Genomic DNA, 12,442 nt, shown 5'->3' with positions numbered 1-12,442 from the left:
TTTTTATAATCCAAATCTTAAATAAAGCCATGAAAATATTTAGCAAATTGTTTTATTTATAAATTATGACACATTAATAGTTATTTAACTTTTAGCGTTAAGAGTTGCATCTCAAACTAATTTGAAAATTATAAATAACTTAAAAAAATCTAACTGCCTAAGGCATCGTGGGTTTAATTCCCGCCTTAGGCAGTTCGATTTTTTCAAGTTATTTATAATTTTTAAAGATATGACACATTATGTTAAAAGGCCTAACTAAATCTCGAGCACAGTATATGGGCGTATTGCTGTTAAACGTAATAACGATACATTAAACAACTTTTTCTAACTGATTTATTTATTGATATAGCACATGATAACAATTAAAATAATTACATGCATAAAAAAAGAGAGTAATCGCTTAAAATATTATATTTACGTTGTCATTTAAGTCTCTTTACGTTGAACAATATACATGAAATTATAAAAATATGACGACGTAAAAGGGCAATGCGTAAAATCTCAAAATATATAAGAAAAATATAAAAATTGATAACAGCAGTAGCAAAAGCATTACATATTAAGGCTAAATGTGAAATTTCATTAAATTCGTTTCAGTAAGTCAGAAGATATGACCCAAAAATATGGTTCTGGCCACTTAAATGGCTCTCCTGTAAAATCTTTTTTTTTCACTTACGCCAGTATACGTAGGAGCCATCGCTATAGAAAAAATATTTGGCAATAACCTAAAAGTAAATGAGTTTTTGCAAGAAAAAGAAAAAATAGGTATTTGCAGTAAATGAATAAATAACGATATAGATAACGAGTTCAAACTTGTAATATGATTCTGGTTGATTTTTTCTTTTTTTAAAACTAAAGTCACCCATAGACAATTTCTTGACGTCCGACGCCGATCTTATTATTTATTTAAGGTTGGTAGCGCTGTTGCTAACGCCATTTTTGTTGTACGCTGTAAGCTGCATAAGGTGATCTTTTTTTACTCATAGGCGAAACACTAAAGTGGGAAAGAGAAAGATGAATTGGATCTTCCTATGTAGCTGCAAGTGACCCGAATATTTTCTTCAAAGCTTATTTACGACGTTTCTCATTGTCTATGCTGTAGATACGCATCCCGAGCGATACATACGGTGTAAAGCTTTTAGTGACAAATGTATAGTAAAAATGAAGGAAAACGCGGTACTTAAGTGGCAAAAAGTCTTCAATCCCACCGGCCCTCAACCACGTCCCCGGCATGGCCATCGCGCGGTCGCCATCAAAGATTTGATGATAGTTTTCGGCGGCGGAAACGAAGGAATAGTTCATGAGCTTCACGTCTTCAACACCACCACAAACCAATGGTTTGTTCCCGTCACAAAGGGAGAAGTGCCTCCAGGATGCGCTGCCTACGGTTTCGTGGTCGACGGGACGAGACTTCTGGTGTTTGGCGGCATGGTCGAGTACGGCAAGTATTCTAACGATTTGTACGAACTGCAGGCCTCGCGGTGGGAATGGAAGCGATTGAAGCCTCTACCACCCAAGCAGGGACTCCCGCCGTGCCCCAGACTCGGTCACAGCTTCACCCTACTCAATGGGAAAGTTTACCTTTTTGGAGGTCTGGCGAATGAAAGTGACGATCCCAAGAACAATATTCCGAGGTATCTCAACGACTTGTACACTCTAGAACTGTACCCCAATTCGTCAATGACGGTATGGGACATACCTTTGACTTATGGCCAGTCACCTCCACCGCGGGAATCGCACAGTGGTGTGGCCTACACAGACAAAAATAGTGGCAAATCATCCCTAATTATTTATGGTGGCATGAGTGGATCTCGCCTCGGTGACCTCTGGGTGCTAGACGTGGACAGCATGTCTTGGTCACGTCCAGAAGTTGGAGGGCCTGCACCACTTCCCCGATCCCTCCACACTGCAACAGTGATCGGACAACACATGTACGTGTATGGAGGTTGGGTGCCTTTAGTCCCTGATGAATCTAAACTTGCCACTCATGAAAAAGAATGGAAATGCACTAACACTCTTGCATCACTCAATCTAGAAAATATGACATGGGATAACATTGCATTGGATAAGTTTGAAGAGTGCGTACCTAGAGCTAGAGCCGGTCACAGCGCTGTCGCCATTCAGACAAGGCTGTACATTTGGTCTGGACGTGACGGATACAGGAAAACTTGGAACAATCAAATCTGCTGTAAAGACCTTTGGTATTTGGAAGTCGGAGTTCCGCCGCAAGCAGGCCGCGTGGCGCTCGTGCGCGCCGGCACCACGTCGCTGGAGCTGTGCTGGCCCGCGATGAACACCATCACGACTTACGTCCTTCAAGTGCAGAAGTGCGGCAAGGTGACCCCGGCGCGCTTCCCGGCCACCGCCGAGCCCGTGGCCGCGCCGCCGCCGGCGTCTCCGGTGACCCCGCAGCCCGACGCAGCCAGCAAAGCCTTCGGTCTCACGTCGCCCGTGTCCACCGGTTTGCCGCCCACGCCGGCGGACATTCCCGCGCGGCCCGTCGCGGTCGCCGCGTCGCCTGTCGCCACCCCGATCGTCTCTACGCCACAAAAAATCGTCTCCGGACCTATCAAAGTCCCGACGCAACCGACCGCCGTCAAAATATCTCCTCATACGCCCACTCAGAAAATCACTACTTATCAAGGCAAAACTGTGGTCAAGTCTCCTGCACCAGGTTCCTCGCAACAGATCAAAGTCGCCGCTGTTACTCCTCAAGGCGTCACCAGAATCGTCAGCGGTGTCGCCACTCCGACAACCGTTCGAGTGTCGACGGCGCAATCGAACGCACAGATCGTCCTCAGTTCCGGTACCGCCGGCGCGGTCACGCCTAGGTTCGTGCAAGTGAAGACTGGCGGGAGCGGCGCCGTTCCGGTCAAGCTGGGAGCGGGAAACGTCCCAGTCAAACTGGCCGGCGGTGCGGTGCCGCTGAAAATCGGCACGGCCAACTTGCAGGGTAAGATAGCGACGAACAGCGTACAGAAAGTGGGTCAAGTCGCCACAACGAACGTACCATTAAAACTCGGCGCCGGAAACGTGAAGATCGGCACGAGCAACGTGCTAGTGAAGACGGCGGGCGGCGTGCCCATACAGGCGGGCGTCGCGAACCTGCAGACCAAGGTCGCGGCTGGAGTGCCGGTCAAACTGGGCGCGGGCAACCTGCCAGTGATCGCGAGCAGCGGAGGCGCCATCCAGATCGCGGGCGGGGCGCTGGGCGGGCAGAAGACGCCGGTGTACAAGATCGTGACGGCCAAGTCCGGCGAGCAGACGGCGACGGTGGCGACGTCCGCGGGCGCGGCCGCCGGCACCACGGTGCTGCGGCAGGCGGGCGGCAACGCCGGCATCCCCGTCATCATCAAGAAGACGCCCGGCGCGAACGCGCAAGCGAGCAACGCGCCGCAGTACGTGACCCTGGTGAAGACGTCGACGGGGATGACGGTGGCGACGGTGCCGAAGATGGCGATGATGCAGAACCGGGCGGTGGCGCCGGCGAGCGCGGGGCAGGCGCAGAACATCGCGCCCGGCGCCACCATCGTGAAGCTGGTGTCGGCGAACACGGTGGGCGGGAACAAGATCATCACGCTGCCGTCCAACATGCTGCAGCTGGGCAAGGCGGGCGTGGGCGGCAAGCAGACCATCGTCATCACCAAGTCGGCCAGCCAGGCCGCGCCGCCCAGCCAGCCGCAGTGAGCCGGCTCCCGGCGCGGGACTGCAGTGTTCGTGGCGCCCGTCCGTGCGAGGTCGCGGTGGCGACGGCCGTAACAGCAGTGGTATGACGAATGTAAATTTTAATGTGAAACACTAAAGTGAGTCGGTTGAACTGTAATGATAGTATATTTTAAAATCATAATTATTATAGTTATATGAGTTTTTGTATGTTACATGGGTCTGTGTAGAAAGTGTCCTCATAGAGTTTTTCTAAAATATTTTATTTACTCTCTTAAAATTAATATTATTGATAGAATATAATTAAATATTCGTGTCTAATGTACACACTGAGTGAAGCCATTTCATGATCTGTCATGCTGTAGCTGTTTGTTGTATCTTGTCTTGTGAAGCACATCATTTCCTGCACTTTCAATGTTACAGAAATCTTGATAAATGTACTACTATTTTTATTTAACCAACTTATGCTAAAGTGCCTGTTGTGTGCAGTCTACATAGTTATGAATAATGCTTAGATTTTAAAGTAAACTGGATTACATCAAATAATAATATACATAGATTTTAATAATGTTTTAATAGAAGAAAATAATAGATTGTGTATGAAGCTCAAAATTATATTTTTTATGGATGGTATACCTCGTAGATGCCTTAAATTCATTCTTTGATTGTGGCCACTGTGAACAAAATTTTGTATTACATATCATTGTGAAATTTTGTTCCATTGATTAGTCTTCCGTGACTTAATTTTCCAAAGAGCTGTCAAAGTTTCATTTCAGTAATTTGGTTTTAATCTACGTGCCTGACCATGTGGGACAAAAACAGTGTGTGGTGAATTAGATGCAACAGTTAATATATTATTAAGTATCTTATGTTTTTATTTGCTGTATGAACACTAGCATTATTCACTAATATTTAAATGAAGTTTAAACTTATTATTTCCAGTTGGAAGCTGTAAAAGTAAAGCTAGTTTTATTAAATATGGGTGTGCAATGAGTGTCCTGCACGTCACAAAGTGAGGTGCTTGAGTGCAGCAAGTAAGAACATTTGAATACAGCCTGTTTATTAGTTATAGTTGAATTTCAACATAAGCACTATTTAAGTTTTATAATGACAATGTTGTTGATGTTCCATTTGGTGTTTTTGATGGTTGTCTGTGGGTGAAGCTGTCTGTTCCTATTTTCACATGTCTGCTCTTGTACCCAGTCACTTGAGGCTATTTCAATGGACGGTGGATCCTGGCAGCCGGTCAACGCAATAATGATGCCTTTTACTAATGACATGTGAACTTGTGCCCGCCTCATTGTATCATGTCACTGTACTCAAAAACATCAACAAATGGGCATAAAATTAACTATGACAATGTTATTGATAAATAATTTATCAATAATTGTTCTGTAAGAAATAATTGACATAAAAATGCAGAATATTGTTTGGTAAGTCCTATAATGTAATCAGATTGTATTAGGTCACAAGATTGTGTCAAATGTAATATTTGATTATATTTTCTAATTCATTGATACAACAATAAATTGAGATCTTGTGAAATGGTATTCTGCATTTCTATAAAATATAGGATAAGCGTCCTAGAGTTATGTATTGTAGATTAATCAGTACTGAAGTAAGCGAGGTATGGAATGTAAATATCATTAAGTAGATAAATTTAATGTTATAGTTTGTTCATATTATGTTCATTTGCTTGAATAAACGATTTGGATAAGTGCGACTTTCATTTGTCATAGTGCAACTAAGAAAATAAATAGTTTGAACAGGTAGCTATTTGACCCCTTAACCTCATTTAGTTGCATACCTACCATTGCGAAAAAGTAATTACATCTAATATACCTATTCTATGTATTGTGGTATTGTTGGCATTTGAGAAGATAGAGACAACATGAATTCCAAATTTCAACTGCCACGTCATAATGCACTATATAACAGCCCCAAATTAATACCTATTCGGTTGCTTCCACTAGCAGACAGATTTTGCAAACAGACCTTGAGAATTTATTACTAGGCATTGATAAAGTTGCTGAATTAAATATAGGACCTAGTATGTGTGTAACATGGGCTTATTCCACTGGTTATGAATTGATTTTAATAAAACTTGCATAATTGGCATGTTTCTTAAAATTCTTGGATTCATAAAATTCCTATTGGATTTCAAATGATTTCCACAGAGTATATATATATAATTTTGCACGTTTTTATCTGACTTGTAGAAGGATTATGTAGTGAAGATCATACAACAATGGCAATAATTTTCTTTTTCAATAACTATCGCATGCTAACATAAGTGATCATTGAGATAATGAGTAGGTATCACAAGATCAAAAATTTTATTAATAAAAATCTCATTTTAAATAAACCTTCATCACCTTTTCTGCAGTCGGTCAAAAAGGTTGTCGTTGCGAAACAGCGCCATCTAGCGAACTTTTTTAATACCTAATTGTCTGGGTATATCTAGCAAGGCTTTTACGAAGTGATTCACTGTACATGCGATAGATGACTCCTATCACTTCTTTAGATGTTATACTAGACCATTAGATGTCACTATAAGACCCTATAATAATAATAATTAAGTAGTTAAGTATAAAAACAATAGCAGGTAGGTTAGTTCAAGAAATTGCTGAAAATGGGGTTATTTATTTATTAAGGTACAGCAACAGATTGCAAATCATGGCTTAAAAATAAAGTACATTGAACAAAGATTAACAATTAATTTTATCATTGCAATAACTGATTTCTCGTTTGTTCCCGTTGAATTATGATCTCCAGCGAGGACCGTCTTTATCCTACTTGGGCGTGGGAGTTAAAGGATGTAGGTACNTTCATGTGAATTGATTAAGATTTTTTATTAAGTTAGTAAGTTTTTTTGTTGTTATTGTATTCTGTTAAATAAAGTACTTGATAGTCAATATGTTTACAAAGTAACAGCCAGTAATATTGAATGAAGCTCACAATAATAAGATATGAACACTTAGTATTGCTTAGTATTCTATCTGTCCCTAATTAGTTGACCACGACTGTATATAGATAATAAATATCCTTGGACATTCTACACTACCCCTCTAAAGCCCGGTCCGTGAGCACGTAGAATTTTGTCCAATGACCCCAAGCTACCCATCCTTATCGCTCGCGCGTAATTATATTGCTGTCGCGACTGTGCGACTGGCACCCGCAGTGAGCGTGCGAGCGCGTTAGCAACATAATTACGCGCGAGTGATAAGAATGGGTAGCTTGGGGTCATTGGACAAAATTCTACGTGCTCACGGACCAGACTATAGTATACATAGTTATAGCGATACAATGCAAAGGTACATTCACATAGATTTTTTTTATTAAAATAGCGTGACCACTTTGTTGATCGTCAGCGCTGACAGATGAATGTTTTTTTTATCCTCAGCGAGAAAGGTCTTGGCCTGTATCTCACCTGATGGTAAGTGACGATCAGGCCGAAGGTGGAAGCGAGCTTCACCCGGAATCCTCAACCACCCGAGGAACTGGCTATCTTACCTCTAACTGCCGGAACACAACAATGCTATTAACATTGTTGTTATAGCGACAAACTTAGGTAAGATGGTGGTAGCTAGCCAGACGGACTTTAGAACAAGCCCTACTACCACCAACCAAACCGAACAGAAAAATCTGCCCCCACTGCCACTGCCATCATCATCATTTCCGCCACAGAACGTCCAATGTCGAATATAGGTCTCTTCCAATGATTTCCAGATTCCGTTCCCTTTCATCCATCCCTTCTTCCACCACATGTGTTTTTGGTACAAACAAAGAATCTTAAGTGCGCAGCGCCTACAGCGGCCGGCTGCGCGCCCAGTCACCGCCACGTGTCCTTACGGCGTTCGCAACAAGGGCGACAGTCGCTCACCTGGCCGTCCCTAGCGCAGGTGACTATGTTCAGCTGGCTCTGTGCGTTGAGGTGCAGGAACTTGCTCTGGAACACGTCGGACTTGTGTCCCGTGCCCAGTCACCGCCACGTGTCCTTACGGCAACAAGGGCGACAGTCGCTCACCTGGCCGTCCCTAGCGCAGGTGACTATGTTGAGCTGGCTCTGTGCGTTGAGGTGCAGGAACTTGCTCTGGAACACGTTGGACTTGTGTCCCGTGCGCAGCGTCTGCAGCGGCCGGTTGCGCGCCCAATCCCAAACCACCACGTTCATGTCGTCCGACCCCGACGCCAGAAGGTGGCCTGGAGACCAGATGAAGTAGATATGTCAACGTGAAATTGTGAACTCTGTCAGTTTATAATATAACGCGTTAGATTGTAAACAAACAGTGGGTTAGGTTAGGTTAGATCGTAATTTAACTACGTCAGATTATAATCTGACGAAATTCACAATTTTACGGCGACATATACACAGGGCTGTAACATTAACAGTCTATGCTAACTTGCGTGGGCGCACGAATACGTTTCTATATAAAGCCTGGTCCGTGAGCACGTAGAATTTTGTCCAACGCGACTGTGCGACGCGCGCCCGCAATGAGTGTGCGAGCGCGACAGCAATATAATTACGCGCGAGCGTTAAGGATGGGTAGCTTGGGGTCATTGGACAAAATTCTACGTGCTCACAAACGTGTGCGACGCGCGCCCGCAGTGAGTGTGCGAGCGCGACAGCAACATGATTACGCGCGAGCGATATGGATGGGTAGCTTGGGGTCATTGGACAAAATTCTACGTGCTCACGAACCAGAGGCTTTAGAAAAATAGTATGGACAGCGCAGTGTAGCGCGAACGCGTGCGACGAGTTTTGCAACTTTCTTTTTGTTAGAAAGGTAGTTCTATGAAGTGCAACATCTTTAAAAATGATGTTTTACAGCTATGTAGCTATTATTTTTGTCTAAATATGTTGTCATATTAAGATGTCTTTAGGCATTTGTTATTCGACCCCAGCGCAGTGGTGACAAGGTCAAAAGATGAATAAAGATTTTCAAGTCAATGTAATGGATTCATACAAACCTTGTGGGTGAAAATTTATGGAATTCACACAGCCTTTATGTTGAGTCAGCTGGTGGAGCTTCTCCATCCTATAAACAACGTGTAGCGAACCGTAGAACTTCTGCTCGAACTTCAGGTCTGATTGGGTCGTGCGACATGGGTATGTCAGCCCCATCTCCCGGTTAATAATTTCTGAAAAATTTACAATAGATTCCATTTGAATGTTACCAATTGATAAAATATTATCGAGGCATTTTATCGATTTTGTGCGATAAGCCCATAGATTAGTCGTAAAAAATCGTTAATAAGATTTTATCATAGAGCGTATCTAATTCTAAAATGACGTAGCTTGTAGCTTAGGTGACTCATAGACAGGAAGTCGACGTAAATGTTCGTCAGAAATAACTTAGAATAAAAAACTCGCCAACCCATCAATAGACCTGTTATTTGCGTGTGGGTCATTCCATCGTTTCGGGTGTTACGTTCGTACACACATATTCAACAATTTCATGTATTTTGAAATAGTATTTTAATAATGTTAGTGCCTTAATTTGTCCGTTTTTAGTTGTTTTATCTAAATAATAAAGTTTGTACAGCTTAGAATGTAAGATAACGAAAATATGAGTCGAAAAGTGTGCGTTTCGGGCGTTACGAGATTTTGCCTCTATGTTCTGACTGTTGCTGCATTTACTCGAAATTTAGCGAATTTTCTTAAGGAATCATACCTAAAACTTACAGGACTTCTAAAGTATGACATTTACAAACCATGTAACATACAATCACTGTCAAATAAAACGTTTTACTATTTTTTTATAATTTTTTTCTTTGTTTCGGGTGTTACAATGGTTCTGTTTCGGGTGTTACGAGTACGAAAATTCAACGCGTTTTATCGATAAAATCGGTGTTTTATTAGTCTCTAGGTACTACAAAATAAGGAGTACAACAAATAAACACAAATAGAGCGAATTCTGGTTTGAAATTACGAAGCAACTTTTTTTTTAAATATACAAAGTTCAAGTTTAATTTTTCCTCAGAATATAGCTTTTTCTATTGTTTTTGGCTTGAAATAGCATTTATGTAGGTACACATTAATCAGAGTAATAAATTAACTTTATGAATGAACAGAGCGTATTGAGTAGCGTCCTGCGTTCCCACATCATTGCCCAATACAATCAACAATAGTTATACTGTTCCTTGTATGTGTCGGCGGCTGAGCCCGCCAGTTTTATTTTAGTCGCAATTACACCTTTAAAGAAATCACATGTTTTACTGTTCCAACCTTCTGACGTACGTTTTGTGGATTTAACTTATAAAGTGGACATTACTTATAAGTGGACAACAACAATAATATACCTGAACATAACGTATATTAATATAATTACGTACATCGGGTATAAAATTAACGTACATTTGTGACCCCGACGTGATCATTAGGTATACGTACATTGGTGACGCCAGTTGAACATTTTTTTTTACGTTTGGGACAGTGCAAGTTGTGAATATGAATCCTCAAGACGGACCCGCACCTATTTACGCCGCGCCTAATACGCCGGCGCCTTCTTTAACGGAGACGGATACTTTGGCGAGTATAAGTGTTTCGTCAAGGATACCTGATTTTTGGTCAGACCAACCGCGACTCTGGGTTATCCAATTTGAGGCCGTAATAGAATCGCAACGACTAGGTGATGTAACAAAACAAAACTTAGTCGTTACAAAACTCAGCAAATCTGCCATACAGCAAGTCAGCGACCTGCTGCTGTCACCACCACAAGAATGACGATATCAGACATTGAAGGACCGTCTGTTACAAGTGTTTGAAGAGTCTGAGACGCGGCAATTTCAAAAGCTTTTGGGGGAAATGGAACTGGGCACCCAAAAGCCATCGCAACTTCTCCGTCGGATGAGAGACTTGGCTAGAAACAAACTACCAGACTCCACGCTACAAATAATGTGGACCAGACACTTGCCGTCGGCAGTTCAGGCTGTTCTTGCTGTCACCGAGGTCAAGGATTTGGAGAGCTTGGCAACGGTGGCGGACAAGGTTATGGAGGCAACCAGGCCAGAATATACAGAAATAGCCGAAATGAAAACCTCCACGCCGGGAAGCATTCACGAATTATCGGAAATGATTAACCGACTGCAAGTGGAAGTTGCTGAGTTACGCCGGTCCAGAACACCTCAACGACAGGAGTGCTCAACTGCGCGAGGGAGAACAAGCCGATCGGGTCAGCGCGACGTGAGTATGTCCCGAAAAAAAACAAATTGGTTATGTTTTTATCATCACCGTTACCGTGCTAAGGCTGTGAAGTGCGTCGAGCCTTGCAATTGGAAGGGGGCTAAACCGACATCTACGCAGGGAAACTAGACGCGATACAGCCGGTGGCGGGGGCAAGTATCGACAAGNACCTCAACAACAGGAAAGCTCAACTGCGCGAGGGAGAACAAGTCGATCGGGTCAGCGTGACGTGAGTAAGTCCCGAAAAAAACCAAATTGGTCATGTTTTTATCATCACCGTTACCGTGCTAAGGCTGTGAAGTGCGTCGAGCCTTGCAATTGGAAGGGGGCTAAACCGACATCTACGCAGGGAAACTAGACGCGATACAGCCGGTGGCGGGGGCAAGTATCGAATCGCATAATAACCGCCTTTGTGTTTTCGACCGAAATAGCAGACTAAAATTTTAATTGATACGGGTGCCAACGTATCTGTGATTCCTGCAGTTAAAAAGTGTGTGTCTTCTTTCAGATGATTGTAATTATAAGTTATATGCTGCAAATGGTACTGAAATTAAGACATATGGTACGCGTACTCTTGTTTTAAATTTAAATCTAAGGAGAGCATTTAGATGGACTTTCATTATAGCGGACGTAAAGCAGCCAATTATTGGGGCAGACTTTTTAAGCCATTTCAAACTGTTAGTTGATTTACACGCGCGAAAATTAAGGGACCAAGTTACCAATCTAAATGTTCTCGCTTCGATTATTTCACAGGATAGTAACGATGAGTCATCTATAATTACGATATTTATTGGAAATGTTAAACATCGACACTTTTTAGCAATACCTTAATTTTAGTGTTAAGTCGACATTTCAAAAAAGTCTCAAATTGAGAAATATGACTCCTTTTCCGATGCCAGCGCTAGTGGGCGGTCAAAGGACTCTCACAGTAATACTTTTTCACTTCTCCAAGCAATATACACACATTATCGACATACAAATAAAAATGTAATACCCGAAACGTTTCGGGTGTTACAGTTTTAATCAAGAAAGAAACATACTAAATTAGTATCATGCTCAGATATTAGTTAGTATTTGAAATCATTACTACCATGGCTTTACTTTTACCAAATATTGTTACCCTAATCCATGTGTAAGGTACAATAATAAAACAAATACCTGTTTTTCTGTTTCGGGTGTTACATCGCCGAATTAACAAGAAAACATACTTAAAACTTGATAATTATCCATTTTTTTTGGGACTATGACGCTATCTACCAATACTATGATAAATACCCTCGAATCATATAGTGGCAAAACGTTTCACAGATTGATAGTTTTTTTTAAATCGTATTACCAATAATTAGAGAGAAAATGATCATTCAGACAGTTGACTTAAGTATAGACTTTGAAGACTAATAACTTAAAAATTACTTGTTTCTTTCAGATTTTTTTTGTTGCACATTATAATTTGGAATGTTTACTTTCAAAATCCATCAGATTTAATGCGAAAAGAACATATTTAGTTTTCACCCTCGGTAACATTTGTCATGGAATGACCCGTCTTATTTAGGGTCGACCACACATCAACCTGAGACGAAACGTTAAATTTCT

The 12,442-nt window shown here is 42.0% G+C and overlaps 3 protein-coding genes across 4 annotated transcripts; 2 read left to right on the top strand and 1 right to left on the bottom strand.

Moving 5' to 3' along the window:
- Nucleotides 1-977: 977 nt before the first annotated feature.
- On the top strand, nt 978-5,380 carry Hcf (Host cell factor). Its single transcript, XM_028304792.1, has one exon. The coding sequence runs from the start codon at nt 1,162-1,164 to the stop codon at nt 3,685-3,687; it is 2,526 nt and encodes an 841-aa protein (XP_028160593.1). The 5' UTR covers nt 978-1,161; the 3' UTR covers nt 3,688-5,380.
- Nucleotides 5,381-7,495: 2,115 nt separating this feature from the next.
- On the bottom strand, nt 7,496-8,834 carry LOC114353026 (DDB1- and CUL4-associated factor 8-like). Of its 2 annotated transcripts, XM_028304831.1 has the most exons (3): nt 8,635-8,834; nt 7,751-7,866; nt 7,496-7,606 (listed from the first exon to the last, which is right to left on the bottom strand). In XM_028304831.1, the coding sequence occupies exons 1-3, from the start codon at nt 8,828-8,830 to the stop codon at nt 7,496-7,498; spliced, it is 423 nt and encodes a 140-aa protein (XP_028160632.1). In that variant the 5' UTR covers nt 8,831-8,834. The 2 variants fall into 2 exon arrangements, with proteins under 2 accessions (XP_028160632.1, XP_028160633.1); XM_028304832.1 differs by lacking the exon at nt 7,496-7,606 and having other exon boundaries at nt 7,613-7,866; nt 8,635-8,833.
- A 980-nt stretch (nt 8,835-9,814) lies between these two features.
- On the top strand, nt 9,815-11,675 carry LOC114353023 (uncharacterized). Its single transcript, XM_028304829.1, has 2 exons — nt 9,815-10,961; nt 11,191-11,675. Exons 1-2 carry the CDS (start codon nt 10,472-10,474, stop codon nt 11,205-11,207), a joined length of 507 nt encoding a protein of 168 aa, XP_028160630.1. The 5' UTR covers nt 9,815-10,471; the 3' UTR covers nt 11,208-11,675.
- The last annotated feature ends 767 nt before the right edge of the window (nt 11,676-12,442 follow it).

The sequence above is a fragment of the Ostrinia furnacalis genome, unplaced genomic scaffold (assembly GCF_004193835.3).
Source record: "Ostrinia furnacalis isolate ACB-3 unplaced genomic scaffold, ASM419383v2 OfSCF1534, whole genome shotgun sequence".
Lineage (NCBI taxonomy): Eukaryota > Metazoa > Arthropoda > Insecta > Lepidoptera > Crambidae > Ostrinia > Ostrinia furnacalis.
Note: the sequence above shows the minus strand (reverse complement) of the source record. Positions and strands in the feature narration are given on the sequence as shown.